The sequence below is a fragment of the Megalops cyprinoides genome, chromosome 17 (genome assembly GCF_013368585.1).
Source record: "Megalops cyprinoides isolate fMegCyp1 chromosome 17, fMegCyp1.pri, whole genome shotgun sequence".
NCBI classification, from domain to species: Eukaryota; Metazoa; Chordata; class Actinopteri; order Elopiformes; family Megalopidae; genus Megalops; species Megalops cyprinoides.
The window spans coordinates 9,405,169-9,421,479 of NC_050599.1; the positions used below are offsets into that span (position 1 = coordinate 9,405,169).

General features: G+C 43.2%; 1 protein-coding gene across 6 annotated transcripts in view; it reads left to right on the forward strand.

Annotated features, from left to right (window-relative positions):
* The window catches only part of LOC118791804 (DNA (cytosine-5)-methyltransferase 3A), a 158,733-nt gene that overhangs the window by 134,597 nt on the left and 7,825 nt on the right, over window positions 1-16,311 (forward strand). For all 6 annotated transcript variants that reach the window (XM_036549255.1, XM_036549256.1, XM_036549258.1 and 3 more), the window contains 12 exons: window positions 4,669-4,905; window positions 6,119-6,277; window positions 7,434-7,541; window positions 8,219-8,375; window positions 9,479-9,628; window positions 10,469-10,513; window positions 10,905-10,984; window positions 11,875-11,987; window positions 12,386-12,569; window positions 13,435-13,519; window positions 14,342-14,487; window positions 16,118-16,208. In XM_036549255.1, coding sequence (XP_036405148.1) covers window positions 4,669-4,905; window positions 6,119-6,277; window positions 7,434-7,541; window positions 8,219-8,375; window positions 9,479-9,628; window positions 10,469-10,513; window positions 10,905-10,984; window positions 11,875-11,987; window positions 12,386-12,569; window positions 13,435-13,519; window positions 14,342-14,487; window positions 16,118-16,208 — 1,555 coding nt within the window. The remainder of the gene's footprint in view (window positions 1-4,668; window positions 4,906-6,118; window positions 6,278-7,433; window positions 7,542-8,218; window positions 8,376-9,478; window positions 9,629-10,468; window positions 10,514-10,904; window positions 10,985-11,874; window positions 11,988-12,385; window positions 12,570-13,434; window positions 13,520-14,341; window positions 14,488-16,117; window positions 16,209-16,311) is intronic.

A 16,311-nucleotide genomic window follows, 5' to 3' on the forward strand; every position in this document is an offset into this window, starting at 1 on the left:
CTGGCATGCCCGCACTGAGACAAAACACTGCTCAGCTACCAGAACAGACAGGCATCAGCCAGCCCGTCTCCATAGCAGGCAGTTATTCACGGCGGTAACCGTGTTACTCAATGCCTTTCTTGGAGGAGTTGGCTCAGTAGGCAGTCACCAGTGTTGTAAAAGACATCCTTGTTTCGTTTTGGGTTTATTTTTCTGAGAAAAAATTATTGATACTTAAAATTGTAATCAACGTGTAATATGAGAATAGGAGACAGACTGTTACCAATATTGTATATGGGGCTGAAAAAACGCATATTTGTTTGTGTGAACAGACCCTTTGAAAATGGATCATCACAGTACTGCTGTTCTTTCCTACTCATGTCTTTCTCTTTGTAAGTGCAACGCTGGCAACAAGCATTGAATGACTTTGGTCTGGTATGTACAAGTAGTTGCCTCTAGTGCAGTGGGGTCATGAGACGCAAGCTTGGTTTGTTTTGAGTGAGCAAGTGCTAAAAAAAAACTGAGTTTTACCAGTATAAACAAAGGTTGACAAGAACAGTAAAGTGGTAGAAGCAAAGGTTCTGTCAACTCTCTGACCTTTAAACCCTCATACTGTCTCACCGGAGCTGCTTCTCAAGAACTGACAGACGCTTTGTTTTATTAATGTGGTTCCAAACAAGAACGGTGAGGTTTAAAGGTGTTGATGTTGTCATCAGATTGGCATACCAGCCCTTCCACAAATACACTGCTTCCCCCATCACCGCCACCACACTCACTTTTTTCACACAAGCTTTAGACAGACCTAAAGGACTACTGGGATGTGAAAAGATCATTATGTACGTGTGTTTTTACTTTTCCTACATCCGATGTTTGTTTTGCATGTATATGTGGGAGCATTCTGAGCAGGTGTGTTGTGCTGTAGTTGTTTTTCCGTTTGAATAGGAGGGCCGTGGTTTGTGTTTTAAACAGCAGGGCTATAACTAATTTACTGTTTGAACATGAGGTTTACAGTTAGCTTCCGAAGCAGGAAGGATATAGGTACTTTACTCTCAGGATGGAAGGACAATAGTGGCTCTCTGTTCATCAGGGAGGCTGAAAGTTTCAGCATGTCAGTTCACATGTGCCTTGAAAGCTACTGAAAGAGTGTAGCCGACAGGACCTGAGCCTCTCCAAACACACCCAGGAGATGGAGAAGGAGCTGTGAGAGAGGCCTTTTGAAACGTGTCCAAATTTGAAAGATTCTGTTTATTTTGATAACAAGCTTTTAATGAGAAGATTCTTCCGAAGTGCTAGCAGTCACCACGGTTGCTTCTAATTAAGTTCTCCCTGTGAAGTTTTGGGGTACACAGATTTGTTGTCTGCGTGCTCTGCCATTTGCTGCATATGTTCCTGTCAGGTGTTGTCTCTACACTAGCGACGAGCAGATTGTACTTTACGTTCATTTCAAAAAACCCATGTGTTTCCTGTTAGTACATGCCTTTTATGAAATATATTTTATATATTTTTGGGGACAGCAGCAATATTTGGTCACAAAATAAGTCAGAATTTTGTATTTGATGTCAAGTGGTATGTTTTGTTGTTATTTTGTTGCTGTTGTTGCTATAGTAGATGCTAATGTTGTTCCTTTAAATGCTAAATATATTATGTGTATTTTCTTTGGAACAGTACATTTGTATGCATATACAGATATGTCTGTGTCTGTAGTCCTATGAAATACGAAAGGTTAATCCAACAAACTTAAGCTGCTGATGTATGTTTTAAGAAATGTGCTAAATGTGTGTTGTGCATTGAGACAATGTTCAGGTTACTGGTTTTAATAGTTGTTAGTTGTGGTGCAACTGGTTTTAATGGTTGTCAGTTGGGGTGCAACTGGTTTTAATGGTTGTCAGGTGTGGTGCAAATGTTGATGGTGACCAAACAGTACAGCATCCTAAACTCATTGTTGTTTTTTTGTTGTGTGTGGGTGTGCAATCATGCGTGCTTGTGTGTGTGTGTGTGCGCATGTGCGTGAGTGTGTTTGGCTCCATAATGACAGCCCCAGCTGATTGCGATTCCTAATGGACCTGCTTTTTTTTGTTCCTTTCATGTTCAACATGTATTTCCATTTCTTTTTTTTTTTTTTTTTAAAAAAAAGAAAAAAAAAAACCCCTCCAGGGAGAGCGATTCCAAACATCCTCAAATGAAATTAAAATCAGCAGTGAGGCAAACAGACAGAGATGGTTATATTTTAAAAAATTGACAAGGCATTTAAAAATGTTGGAAAGGAAACAGACCGTTTAATGAAGGCTGTGGGTGACAGCATAAAAAGTTACATATATCCTTTATTTCAGAATAAAACATATTGTTGTCTCTGTAGCAGGTGTACTCTTTGGATATGCATGCACTTGCGTATGCCTGTAGCAAATCCAAACTGACAGATTTGCATATTTTATAAGGTGGGTTTTAACAAACAAATCTGCTCAGTCCCGCCCGTGACTTGTGAAAGATGATATCTATGCCGCATGAAGGCGTAACCTAGAACATTCTACATTACAAGGTTACACAAAGAAACGGGGGGATACTAACCTTGCTCCATTTGAAATACCCTGTAGGTAATATTATAATTCACTTGTAACTCATATTCCAACCCTGGTCTTCAGTGTGGAGGCCAAGCTTGTTACCAGGCCCCATAAATCCTGCCTATAGGGTGAGGGGACAAGAAGACAGGGCAGTAAGCTTCTGTTTAGAGGGATTTTGTGGGATTAGCTTCCATTTGGAGGGATCTTAAACATTTTCGAGTAGGAGTAGTGCACAATCAGCCCTCCTGATTTAAAACAGACCTTTAAGCCAAGTGTTCGGTGAGGGCTGGCCTACGGGCACCTCTGCCTGTTGGGCTACTCCAAAATGAGGTCAGAGTGCTAATATTGCTAAACTACAACTGTCAGAAATTGCCCATTTTAGGTCCCATTCAAACATTAATCACAGCATCCCAGGATAGAGATCCTGGTGTGAATTTTACTGTATTGGTCTGTACATTGTCTTTAAGTCAAATGCAGTGTGTTCAGCTGCATTGCTTCAAGAAAATAGAGGATAAAGCAGGTCAAATGTGGCTTTAAAGTGATTTAAAAAGCCCATCTTGATGAACTGCCTGAGGTTCAGCATCCTGTATTAGTGTTAATTATTAGTGGAATGGAGATGCTTCTCACCGTGTTTTTAGTTCATGAATGGATTTAAATACACACTCTGACAGAGCGTGTATTAAGTTTTTCACTTTTTTCAGTGTCAAGGAAAGTCTTAAAATGCTGAGTACAGACATACAGGCATGTAGACAAGACTATGTAAATCTTCCTGTGGAAGTGTGTGAAGGTATCTTTTGTGTTATTTTTTTTCTTTTTTTGATATTGTTGTAGATTGAGCTGCTCAAGAGCAATTAAACATGTATTTTATACATGTGTTTTCAGTGCAGGGTAGAAGAGTAAGCTGTCTTTAATGAGAGAATGCCTGAGTGCTGACCCTAAACAGTGCTGACCCTTAACTGTGAAGGCTAATTGGCTTTGTGGCCTTGTGATGGAAAGATCCTGCCCATGCTTCACATCACAGAAAGTGGGATTTACTGCTGTGGCTATGAAGCTGTGAAGACCCACAAAACAGGCCTGTGAAATTATTTACTTTTTTGCCCTTGAGGGTGAATGAGAGGGGGGAACCTTAACAATGAGCTTAAATACCTGGTTCACGATGGCAAATTGGATGATTTTTTTAATGATTACTTTGAAAGCTGTGTTCTTCAGACCAATCATATGTTGGCCTCAGTGCAAGTGCTCGTATTTCTTTTAGAGAGCATTGTACTCCCTAGCATCTGATTGGCTCAGATAGCTGAGTACTGCAAGCACTCGCCTCTGAATGGCCAAGGTGATCATACTTGGAAACTCCAGTAACCTGAAGCATTTGAACTTTTTCTGTATAGCAGCAACAGCTGAACAACTAACATTAATTTACTGACAAATAACCTTTCATTGCTTTCCATTGTGTTGTGTACATATGTGATGCTTAGTTTTCTTTTTTATTGTCTTGTATCAGGTTATGTCACGTAGTAAATGTCTGTTTGGTAGTGTTTATATGCAGAAATGCTAAGTTGACTAAGAAACCAATGGATTTTACTGCAGTTCACCTCCTGCATTTAAAGCATTTTTATTACATTTAAAGGGAGTGAATAAAGTGACGTACCAAAACCATTAAGCCCTGAAATGTTTACTACACAGCCTCCCTCCATTGAAAAGGGTGCTGTAGCTTTGAGCTCCAAGCCCAATGTTTGCGCTATGTTAAGCGGAGGCTCTCAGGTCCTCCAGCTTTAATATAGGATACCTTACAGTAATTTTGCTGTCAGGCAGTAGAGAGACAAAGGCCACAGTTAAGCTTTGAATTTTGATGAGAGGGGTGAGAATGGTGTCAAGAAACGTAAAAACTAAGAGGGCTTACGACCGTGCCCTCAGTGTAGTAGTGTCTCTCCTGTTGACCTGAGTGTTCCTAAGTTGCATACCCCCACCTACCCCCCCCTACCCCCCCCCCCCCCCCCCCCCCCCCCGCCCCCGCGCTTGTGATGTTTACGTGTATTTGTCAATGTCCTGCCTTGTGATGAGAACCCATGAACTGGCAAAAGACAAAAGTGGTTTGACTGGTGCCCTGACCCTCCTGAGTGTTTCTGTGTTGCAGGCAGAGAAAAAGGCACAACTGGTTGCTGTGATGAACGCGATGGAGGAAAATGTGGGGGCGGAGCCTCAGAAAGAGGAGGAGGAAGTAGTCAACAGCCCGCCACCCCCTCCCCCTCCCCCCCAGCAGCAGGCCACAGACCCCGCCTCCCCGACTGTCGCCACCACCCCAGAGCCAGTTCCGGTTGGCAGTGGCGACAAGGCCACACCCAAGTCCACAGACATGGAGCCCGAGTACGAGGTAAACGTCTACCATTCACTATGAACCTCACCTTGCCGTTTTCCTCAATTAAAGCTAGTGTGTCTTCAAATGGTGGCATCAAGAGAAAGCCCTCATCCATATCACGTCTGTTCAATAGAGTTAGGCATTCCTCCTTTTTTCCCAATTAAAGGTACAAGTTCATCTAATACTGGTATTAAAGAATCAATATAAATAAAGCAATACATCAAATAAAATCAATGAAATATTCAATAAACTACATTTTTCCATATTTTCTCCCTTAGCGAAAGCTCCTTCCATATTTACATTAATGGTAAATGATAATACATTGACAGTGGAGACAGTGGATATTATAGTTGTTATTGGGATTTGTAACGAGGAGAACATGTTATACAGTGGTTATTTGTGTAGTGTAGTGTATGTGTAGTACATAGTAATACCTTATAATCTGCTGTAATGGAAATGGAAACACTTTCACCACATTATTTGAGTTATGGATCATTGAAGGTTATGTCATAAAGAGGGAGTATTCTAGGATCTTAGCAAACAACAATAATATCTGAACATCATAAGACATTCTGGCTTAACTCTTAAATCAGCATTTGTCAAATACAGCTTTGTAGTGTCATATTTTCATAAATGGCAACTTGTATTATAATGTTTGAAATCCTATAAACAATGGCGCCTTTGACATATATACCTATGAGTGAGTGAGACAGCTGTCGTCTTGAGAATCATAAGCCTGTGTTAATTATGAGTATAGCAGGTGCTGTTATCCTGGGTTTAGATTACATGTTTACATCCATTTATAGAGCTGGATATTTACAGAAGCAAGCCATGTTTAAGTACCCTGCTCAAGGCAGGAATGGTCGGAGTGATGCTTCATAAACCTCTTGATGGGTGGAGCTATTATGTGCTATCAATCACCTTCTTGTTTGAGTCAATCAAAAGACTTTGTGCTCTCCACTTTCTCTCTCTCAGCGCTCTCAGCATGTTTGGTTTTCAGCAACTCATTGACAAAATCTTAAGGGTGTCACAGCAATGACTCACTGCATACGCCTCCACCCTGAATTAATTAATAGTGGGAAGATTGCACTAGGCGTCAGAAGAGAATGACCTGACCACCATTTTCCATGTGACGTGCCCTCCCTTTAGTGCTGGCAGGTGTGTCCGGGTATGGCTGTTCCAGTGGGAGGGGCGTGTTCTGTGTTCTCAATGACGCTGCTCGTCACAGGATGGGCGTGGCTTCGGGATCGGGGAGCTGGTTTGGGGGAAGCTGCGGGGGTTCTCCTGGTGGCCTGGTCGCATCGTGTCCTGGTGGATGACGGGGCGGAGCAGAGCCGCAGAGGGAACCAGATGGGTCATGTGGTTCGGTGACGGAAAATTCTCTGTGGTGAGTTGTCGTGGAAGGAGGGAAGCGTCTGTGGAATGCACACGGAGAAACGTCTGCACACCTGATTCTCACATAAACCTCCACCTCTTGCCCTAGCCAGAAAAAAAGTTTTGAATGGCCTAACAACTACCAGTCTCAGAATTAAAGGAAAGCACAAATGTAAAAGTTCTCTTTGCACTATGCCCATGTCTCTTTTTCTCCTGCCCCCGCACTTCTCTTTTTCTCTAGCTCTCCTTTTACCGTTTGTACCTCGCTCTTTCTCTCTTTCACTCTCTGTGGGAGACCCCGCGCTAATAAAGGTGAACAGCAAATACTGCAGGAGGCTGTAGTAGTCCAATCATAGCCTGTGGTTATTATAAATGATTGTAGCGATGAAAAGAATGCTCTGTCAGTGAGCTCAGGGCCATCCTTGGTGAATAATGAATAGCGCTGTTATTATAGTGTAATAGTGTTGTAATAAAGGGATGATCGGGTGATTAAAATGATAGATAGGGTTGGGGAATATATAGAAAGCTCAGGCTTTCCTTTTTCAAGGCAACACAAATGAATTGTTAGCAGTATATTGGCTATGAGGTCTGATTTGCGAAACGGGCATCAGAAGAAAAGCTCTCGGAAACAGCTTCTTCTTGCCTCCTGCAATCACTCACAAACAGAATGCCATGAAGCCTGCTGGGGACGGGCCTGCTACCCACATGTGTCAGAGGGGCTTCCTCCCCCCCCGAACCCCCTTTTTTGGAAACCAAAACACGCACCGTGGACATACATCCGGCAGCCGAGATGCAGATGGATCATTCAGTAACCCCAAAATTTCCCCTGGAAGCATCACTGTTTTGAGCTCTCATGGCTGCATAATACTTCATTTCCTACAATAATGTTGTCCCCTTTTGTTCCTTGATGAATTAGCATCACAAAGCACATCTTTTTTTGCACATATACAGTGTGTTGAGTTGAATCACACAGTGAAGTGGCCTCATGTTTGTAACATTGTCAAGTATCAGTGTGTACCTGAAATCTCAGTTTGACAGTGGAAAATTAATAAACTATGTTACACGCGTAAGTTGAGGGATGAGGGCGAAATATGCTAACTGTGCTGGGAAAAGGGAAGAAATGCCTGAAAGTGGGGTCAGCGTGTGAATGTCCCTTCTTCTCCTGACAGGTCTGTGTGGAGAAACTGATGCCTTTGAGTTCCTTTTCCAATGCCTTTCACCAGCCAACCTACAACAAACAGCCCATGTACAAGAAAGCAATCTACGAGGTGCTACAGGTGAGCACTGCCAGTTCTGCCAAATCGCCCATGGGCGGGGGATGGCATTAAGGCAGCGGGAGTGTGTACTGTTGGGAGAATTTGTCAGAGACAGGATTTGTTTGTATTGGCACATTGTTGGGAGTCTCAATACCTGCTCCACCTCAAACTAATTTGTCTTTCTGTACTATTAGTGAGTTGCCACTTTCAATAGGTTATTTTTCCCATCTGAAGCATCAAGCTTCATGCATGGGATGACAGTACTGCTTCTACAATGAAATGTGTTATTTTATCTACAGTGCCTTGCTAAAGTATTCAGACCCTTGACCAATTCTCACATTTTACTGAATTACAAGTGACACATCGAAATTTCATTCTGTGTGATATTTTGTTGAAATTTATTGATATATAAAATATTATTAAGAAAAATAAAAAGCTCAAATATGCTGTTTGTGTAAGTATTCACCCACCCCCCCCCACCCCCCACACACATTTATATTTGGTAGAGCCACCTTTTGCTGCAGTAACAGCTTTAAGTCTTTTGGAATAAGTATCGACCAGCTTTGCACACTGTTTGGTAGAGATGCTTGCCCATTCTTCTTTGTAGATTTGCTCCAGGTTGCTCAGGTTGATTGCCTGATGCTTGTGGACCACAGTGTTCAAATAGTGCCCTTCCCTCCCCTCTCTCCCCTGTGTAGGTGGCCAGTTCCCGTGCGGGGAAGATTTTCCCCGCCTGTCCCGACAGCGACGAGACTGACACTTCCAAATCCGTGGACCTGCAAAACAAGCAGATGATTGAATGGGCCATGACGGGGTTCCAGCCTACTGGGCCCAAAGGCTTGGAGCCGCCTGAAGGTGCGCCTTCCTCTTTACATCTGGCATTAACAACACATTACCAGTGATAACGGTTTCCTGGGGATTTAACACAAAGAGGTTGTTCCTGCGCTCTTTGAAGGCCAGTTTCCGAGTATATGAAGCTGGTGTCTGTACCAGTAAGGACCTGTCAGCCTGGCAGTAGCCCAGCACTGAGGAATTATGGGGAAGCTTTTTTTTAAAAGGCAATTCTGTTGGAACTCATCACTAGTCCTGTTGGCCTCAAAACCGGATTGCTCAGTTGCTCTGAGTACCTTCGCATTTCTATGACAACTCTAATGTTTTGCTTTAATACAGGGAGACTTGATCTCCCTCTGAAACTTGCATCTGTCTGATATTCTTTGTGCACACTTGATAAGCAGGTATTTTCAATCCCTAAAATTCTGCATTACATGACTCGCATACTAATATCCTCTTAAAGTTTTTGAAAAGCAACATTTAATAAGTTTAAATTGGAATGGAAAGTAAACATATGTACATGTTAAATTTACTAACTGGTGTGGGTAGAACTTCATGTGGTATTGTAATCAAATGTATTTAAATGCATTAAATGATGTTTCTTTAAACCACTCCATGGCAACAGGAGCATCAACCTGTCAGTTATATAAATGGAACGGTGTCATTTTGTATCTAAAACAATTAGAGCCATTTTCATCAATTTACATGAAAAAACTTTCTGGAAAAATAGTTTATGCTCATATAAATGAAAGGAAAGAATGGTTGTACACTGAATTGTTCAGTCGTGCCTTGACTAGGATACCTGGCCTCTCACCTCTGTATCTGTAGGAATGTAGGAATGTATTTCCGAAAGGTGGTTTACCTCTGTGATGATCACTCTGTGAGCTAAGCAACACCACCTTCTTGCAGTTTAACTGGAGCCAGGCTAGCACAAGCAAGAGCCAAAGTTGTCTAGTGCAGAATGATTACTTTTCCATTGCATTACCCACAACCAGACTTGCACATGACATCACTCTGAACCCTGGCATCCTCTCAGATCAACACGATTGTGTGGACCAAAGGTAAGGTTTGCCAGACACATCTATCCATCTATCTCTCTCTCTCTGTCTGTCTCGCTCTCTTCTCAGAGGAGCGTAATCCTTACAAAGAAGTTTACCCCGAGATGTGGGTGGAGCCCGAAGCAGCGGCTTACACCCCCCCTCCTCCCGCTAAAAAGCCCCGCAAAAGCACAGCCGAGAAACCCAAGATCAAGGAGATCATCGATGAGGGGACCCGAGGTATGGGCCCTGGCACTCTGGTACACCTGCCACCTCTGTGTACCAGAGGATGACGGACGGGGGCTTTCCGTGATCCTCTGCTATTGTTGTTATTACTATTATTATTATTTTTACTGTTACTGTTGTTTTTGATGTTATTGAGGTGATGATAATGATTATTATTAGTGGTAGTCATAGTATTTAGCGGTATGCTGTTGAATTTCTTGTGAAGGATAAATGAGTAATCGTTTTAGGTGGTGTAAAATGGGAAAATGTCATTTCAGAAGTGCAGTGACAGGGTATATGGGTGGGGCTATCGTGTTATGAAGTAGTTTGGCAGTATAACTTGTTAAGAGGAGGTTGCTGGCTTGAATCCCAGGTAGGACACTTCTGTTGTTTCCTTAAGTGAGGTATCTTAACCTGACTTGCTTTAGTAAATATCCATATGCGTAAATAAGTAATATATTAAAATGAAACGGGCATCTTGCTTGGGAGAAGCCCTTTTCCAGCTCACATTTTCACAGATTATCCAAGATGGTCCAAGAAGAGTTAAGCATGTTAAGTCTAACAGCACAGGCTTACCAAGGAATCAAACCCGCGGCCACCTAGTTACAAGCCCCCTCTTTAACATTCTCATTGGCACCCTGCTGTGCCCAATCATTCTCTCTGCACACCATTAACTCTTTCCTATGCTCTGTGCTGGTGGCGCTCTGTCTGTAGATTAAATGTGGTGCAGTCAAAGGCAAATTGAAAGGTGGAACTGGAGATGGGGTGGGCTTGTACAGAATCAGATGAATTGGTGCAGCTGTTTTATCTTTATCCCTGACCTGCGGTGCTTCTGTTTTTTTTTTTTTTTTCCAGAGAGACTCGTGTATGAAGTGAGACAAAAATGCAGGAATATTGAAGGTAGGTGCAGCGAGAGTCTGTCTCTGCCGTCGTACAGTAATCACATCACTCTGCGTCCGCGAATCGCTTTCACTCATTTAGACAGCATGTCTCCTGAACGCAATACCACAGTCACATGCATGGGTCCACCACAAGTCACAACAGACACAGTGGCTTCACATCTGAAAACACACATTCACAGTGGTTTTAACTCTGTGTATATTTTATATTAATATATTGTGTATACATTTATTAGCTTGATAATATGGCCCTCTTGCACGCGGTCTTGTGTGAGAGGATACGCTCACATTGCGTGAGATGAGAGCAGTGCTTCCGTACCCGAGCTGCAGCGTGGTGTGCACTTTGGTTGACTTTGCTGCATGCTGATGCATCCTGTCCTGTGTCCGTGCAGATATCTGCATTTCCTGTGGAAGTCTGAATGTGTCCCTGGAGCACCCCCTCTTCACAGGAGGCATGTGCCAAAGCTGCAAGGTAAGTCGCAGTCACTTACCACAAAAAAAAGGTCAATGCTTTACCTTGTTATTTTCCTTGAAAGGACATCTCGCCCCCTGCTTTATGAGCAATGATCAAATCTGCATCTAAGCAGAGGCCTGACCTGGGGGTGGAGTGCCAAACCCACAGGCACTGAAGTTGCTGTGGAGTCATAGATACATGTGTGGAAATGTGGTTCTCTGTGTGGAGCTGTGTATAGCTTTGTGGAGCTGTGGTCAGCTGTTTTTATATAGTATGGCATGTAGAGTTATGGCTCTGTGTGTGGAGTAGCGTATAGTTTTGTGGCATTGTGATTAGCTGTTTTTGGTGTAGTATGATATGTGGAGTTGCGGTTCCTGTGTGGAGCTGTGTACAGCTTTGTGGAGCTTTGGTCAGCTGTTTTTCATATAGCATGGTATGCGGAGTTATGGTTCTGTGTGTGGAGCAGTGTAAAGTTTTGTGGAGCTATGATTAGCCGTTTTTGGTGTAGTATGCTGTGTGGGGCTGATTCTTAATGCTGAGCTGTGTTTTGCTGTGCAGAACTGTTTTTATCCCTGTGTAGTCATGTTCAGTTAGTCATAGTTAGCTGTGTGGAGTAGTAGCTTGCTTTGTAGACTAGAGGATTACTCCACAGAATAGTAGTGTTTAGTTCTGTGGAGTGGTGGTTACCTGTATGGTGCAGACATTCAAGGATAGCAACATGATGTTGCATATGTATATTGAAAGTTTTCAGGGCTTCACTTGTTAAAATGTCTGACTCAGAATTAACAACAACGCACATCTCCCATCAGACTGAATGCAGAAGGCAAGGACTCCGGTTTTTACTTCTTGCATAACCGCTGTTGCGCTGTCGTTTCACTGACAGAGCACTGTGTGCGCTCTTTTCACAGAACTGTTTCCTGGAGTGTGCATATCAGTATGACGACGACGGATACCAGTCCTACTGCACAATCTGCTGCGGGGGTCGCGAGGTGCTCATGTGTGGCAACAACAACTGTTGTCGGTAAGAGACTGCCGGGGTCACTTCGAGTCATTCTTCAAAAAATAATGATCGGTTTACATTCCTGTTGTCATGTTGCCAGGGAGGCCTTGGTTTGCTCTGTGAAAAATGATCTGTACATTCCTTTTGTGACTAGAAAGGCCATCGATGGCCATATGAGTGGTTTACCTTACACTCACCATTTTACATGTATATGTAATTGTCATTGAAAATGAATTCCCTTTGAAATAGGTAAGTATCTGAAAGTTAACCACAGCAAAATTATTTATTTTGATGCACCAGACAGGTTTTATTTTGTCACAGAGCAAACCTTGAAGCTTTCCAGAAGTACACACACAGCGCTTTGTGTCATGCAGATGCAAAAAATGTGTTGTGACGTTCGGGTCGATGGTCTCTGGCAGGTGCTTCTGTGTGGAGTGCGTGGATCTTCTGGTAGGGCCAGGTGCAGCTCAGGCAGCCATCAAAGAGGACCCGTGGAACTGCTACATGTGTGGTCACAAGAGCCTCTACGGGCTTCTGAGGCGCCGGGACGATTGGCCCTGCCGTCTGCAGCACTTCTTTGCCAATAACCACGACCAAGACTTTGTGAGTATCTCCAGAGGGCCAGCGAGGGGCCGAGGGGCAAGGGAGGACTGTGCCCCAGTTTGATGGACTGACACGCCAGAGAATGACGTCACTTCTGTTCTGTGGTGGGGTTGGGTTTTGGGTGAAGACAGGGTGGGGTAGAGAGGATGTGGTTGGGGTTAGGGGGTAGAAATAGGATAGGATTGTGTAGAATGGTAGTGTAGCACAGAGGTAAGGAGCAGAGCTCGTAACCAAAAGGTTGCAGGTTTGATTCCCCATTGAGGCACTGCTGCTGGACCCTTGGGCAAGGTTCCTAACCCAGAGTTGCCTCAGTAAATATCCAGCTGCATAAATGGATAAAGGTGTAACCTATGTAAGTCACTCTGGATAAGAGTGTCTGCTAAAAGACAATAATGTATATGTAATGGATTAGAGTAGAGGTTGTGGTTGAGGTTGGGGTTTGCTGATGATATGGATGGAGCTGAGGTTGTGGTTGGGGCTGAGGTTTGGTTTAGAGGATTAGAGAAGAGGAAGTGGCTGGGTTTACAGACTGGGTTTAGGATAGGACTGGAGTTGAAGATGTGGCAGGGGTTTCACAGTATATGAGGACAGGGCTGGGGTAGAGGATATAGCTAGAGTTAGCACGTGGATTGAGGATATGGATGAGGCTAAGGCTGTGTCTCTGGTTAGGGGTTGGATTGAGGAAAGGGTTGTGGTAGAGGAAATGGCTGGAGTTAGGGGTAGAATTGAGGAAAGGGTTATGGTAGGGGTTAGGGCTGGGGACTCTGGATGTGCTTTTCTGGCTGGATGCAGTCAACTTGAACAAGAGGGATCCGGTGCCTTTAAAATGAGATCTGATGTCTGTTATACCTTCTCTAAATTCCAGGATCCACCAAAGCTTTACCCACCTGTCCCTGCCGAAAAGAGGAAACCCATACGCGTCCTGTCGCTTTTTGACGGTATTGCCACAGGTGAGCTCAAAGCCTCTGCCTTTTTTTCAGCATGTCATCAGTGTATTTTATGTTACAGCAGACTTGTCTAGAGTTAATGTGGACTGCAGGAGAACCAAACCTGGATTATTACTCTGTGTGGAAGCAAGGGTTATCGTTGAGTAATGATTTACTACTGTGGTTCCCTGATTAAATTAGCAGGTAACCTTACAATTTCATATGTACATCTAACTACATCTCAAAATCAATAGTTTTTTCATGAAAATTAGTATATATTTGAAGATTAATCACAGAGTATGTGTTCAGCTGAATGAACCAAGCCCACATCAACTAAATGACATTCATAAGATTGATCTGTAAATGCATTAGACATCCAGGCAAGAATTATCCCTGGGTTTTGGTTTTTCATAGAGGTCTTGTTTTATGTCTTCTTGCTGTGCAGATTCAGCCCAGATTCACTCATCTTTAAATCATCTGAAATGACTCATCCTATTCACTATAGGCCACTATATCAGCCGAACCACATACCATAAAAACCAACCAACCCGTGCAGAATCTGCACAGTATGACGCCATGCAACCGGCCAAGCACCTCTCTGGATGTCTTAACATTGGCCGTTCAACAGTAAAAACTGGCTTATTTCTCTCTTTCCACTGAAGCTGAGGATCTGATCTTGCACTCACACTTTTTCACAGAATCTAGCACTTTGCCTCCATTTGCACCCCGTAAGATGAGTAATATGGATCAGTGGCCTTGCGCATGTTGCCTCCTGTGTGACCTCGGGCCCTACAAGCCAGGCCGTGGGACCCGAGTGGTGACCTCTGACCTCTGCCCTCTTTGCAGGACTGCTGGTGCTAAAAGACCTGGGGATCCAGGTGGAGAGCTACATTGCCTCAGAGGTGTGTGAGGACTCCATCACTGTGGGTATGGTGCGGCACCAGGGCCGCATCATGTATGTAGGTGACGTGAGGAACGTCACACGCAAACACGTGAGTGTTACCCCTCGGTTTGTCAACGAGCAGTGATATTAAAACAGTATATGAAAATTCCATTTACCTGTGGGGAGTTCAGTGAATATTGTCATGACGAAAGCAGATTGTCCAACAGAAACAATGGATTGGAGCTAACCGTTTTATAAAGCACTGAAATAACGCTACTGAGGAATAATGGACAGAACAAGTAAATCAAGTAAAAATTCTATTACATGATTTTTTTTTTTTTTTTTTTAGAAAAAAAATGTATAATACATTGTTGCCAGGTTTCAGCCTAAGTCACACGGTAATTTGATTTCACAGCATGTTTTAGGGCCACAAAATATTTAATTTTTCTGATTTTGTGAAATGCTGTATTACGATATTTCATCTCATGCCCAATGACTTCCCCTGAATGCCCCCCTATGGTAGCCGTGTGGAAGCAGTGATGTAGAGGCTACAGAACTAGATATGCTACGAGATATGTGAGGTAATACACTTACGCCCTTGAGCAAGGCACTTAACCCGAATTGCTTCAGCAAAAATCAGTCTTGACAGGGCATAGAGGTCGGCCAGGATGGAGGCGTCTGCTAAGGAAATAAATAATGCAATTTGAATTGATCAAGTAATCAGTGAGGTTTTCATTAGGAACAAATGGCTCCTGAATTTGAATGAGCAAGCGCATGATATATTCTCCAGGAAAAAAAGGGCGCAGCGCTGCTGAGGAGAGCTTTCCAGCACTTTTTGCATATTTGCAGTCACTCCTGTGCTATGTTTGTAGGGCTTTGAGCACAATCACACATAAGCCCCGCCGTGGCTGTTGACTGTATAGTGAGAATCTAAACTGCTGTCTGAAGCTAATGAGTTCTAAAATGTATTTCAATTTAAGGGTTACTATAACCCCCTAAAAAAAGCAGTATTTCACATGCTGTACTTGGTCTTTTGATGTCCTGATTATTTTTGGCCTCTAAAGGATACGAATGCACTGCGCTGAAATGCAAATGTTTCGAGCTGCTACAAATTACCATGGTTTTCCTGTCAGTCCTGAAGATTTCCTTTCTCAGAAGAAAGCGTTTTTTTTTTTTTTTTCAAGCCTTCACATCTAAGAGATAAAACTTCAGCCCTCGGTTCTCCTCACACCATGACTTATTGTGGCAACAGACAGAATTTGTTATCCATCTTGGTGACTAATGAACAGATTAGAAAACAAAATGGACACTGGGTACAACCTCCGGAAGCTACCAAGGTGCACGGGAAAAGAAGCAAGTCAATGCAGTTAAGACAAAATTCAACTTCTCTTGGAGGAAAAACGGAAAAAAAAAAAACTTTAATTATTGAAAAAAAGAATTGTGTTTTAACAGAAAAACTTCTCTTCCATTTCCCTGCAAGAGTCGTTGAATTTTGTCTTAAGAGTGTGATTAATGAACAGCCAATTGGGATGCTCCACTGTGTGGAGAGCGTCGTCCCAGAGCAGTAAATGAAGCATTCAGGAAATTCACTCTCTCTTCTCTCCCGCTCTCTTCTCACACACACACACACACACACACACACACACACACACACAGACAACCTTTCTCTCCTCTGTCTCACACTCTTTCTCACTCCCCTCTCTCTCTCCATTTCCCTCTTTTTCTCTCTCCGTCCACAGATTCAGGAGTGGGGTCCCTTCGACCTGGTCATTGGAGGAAGTCCCTGCAATGACCTCTCCATTGTAAACCCTGCACGGAAGGGTCTCTACGGTAGGCCTGCCCTACCTCCACACGCTGCTGCTGCAGCAGACGTACATACGCTATGTCTTTATAAAGGCTGCGATGCATGTGTTCAACAAAGAAAAAAATACTA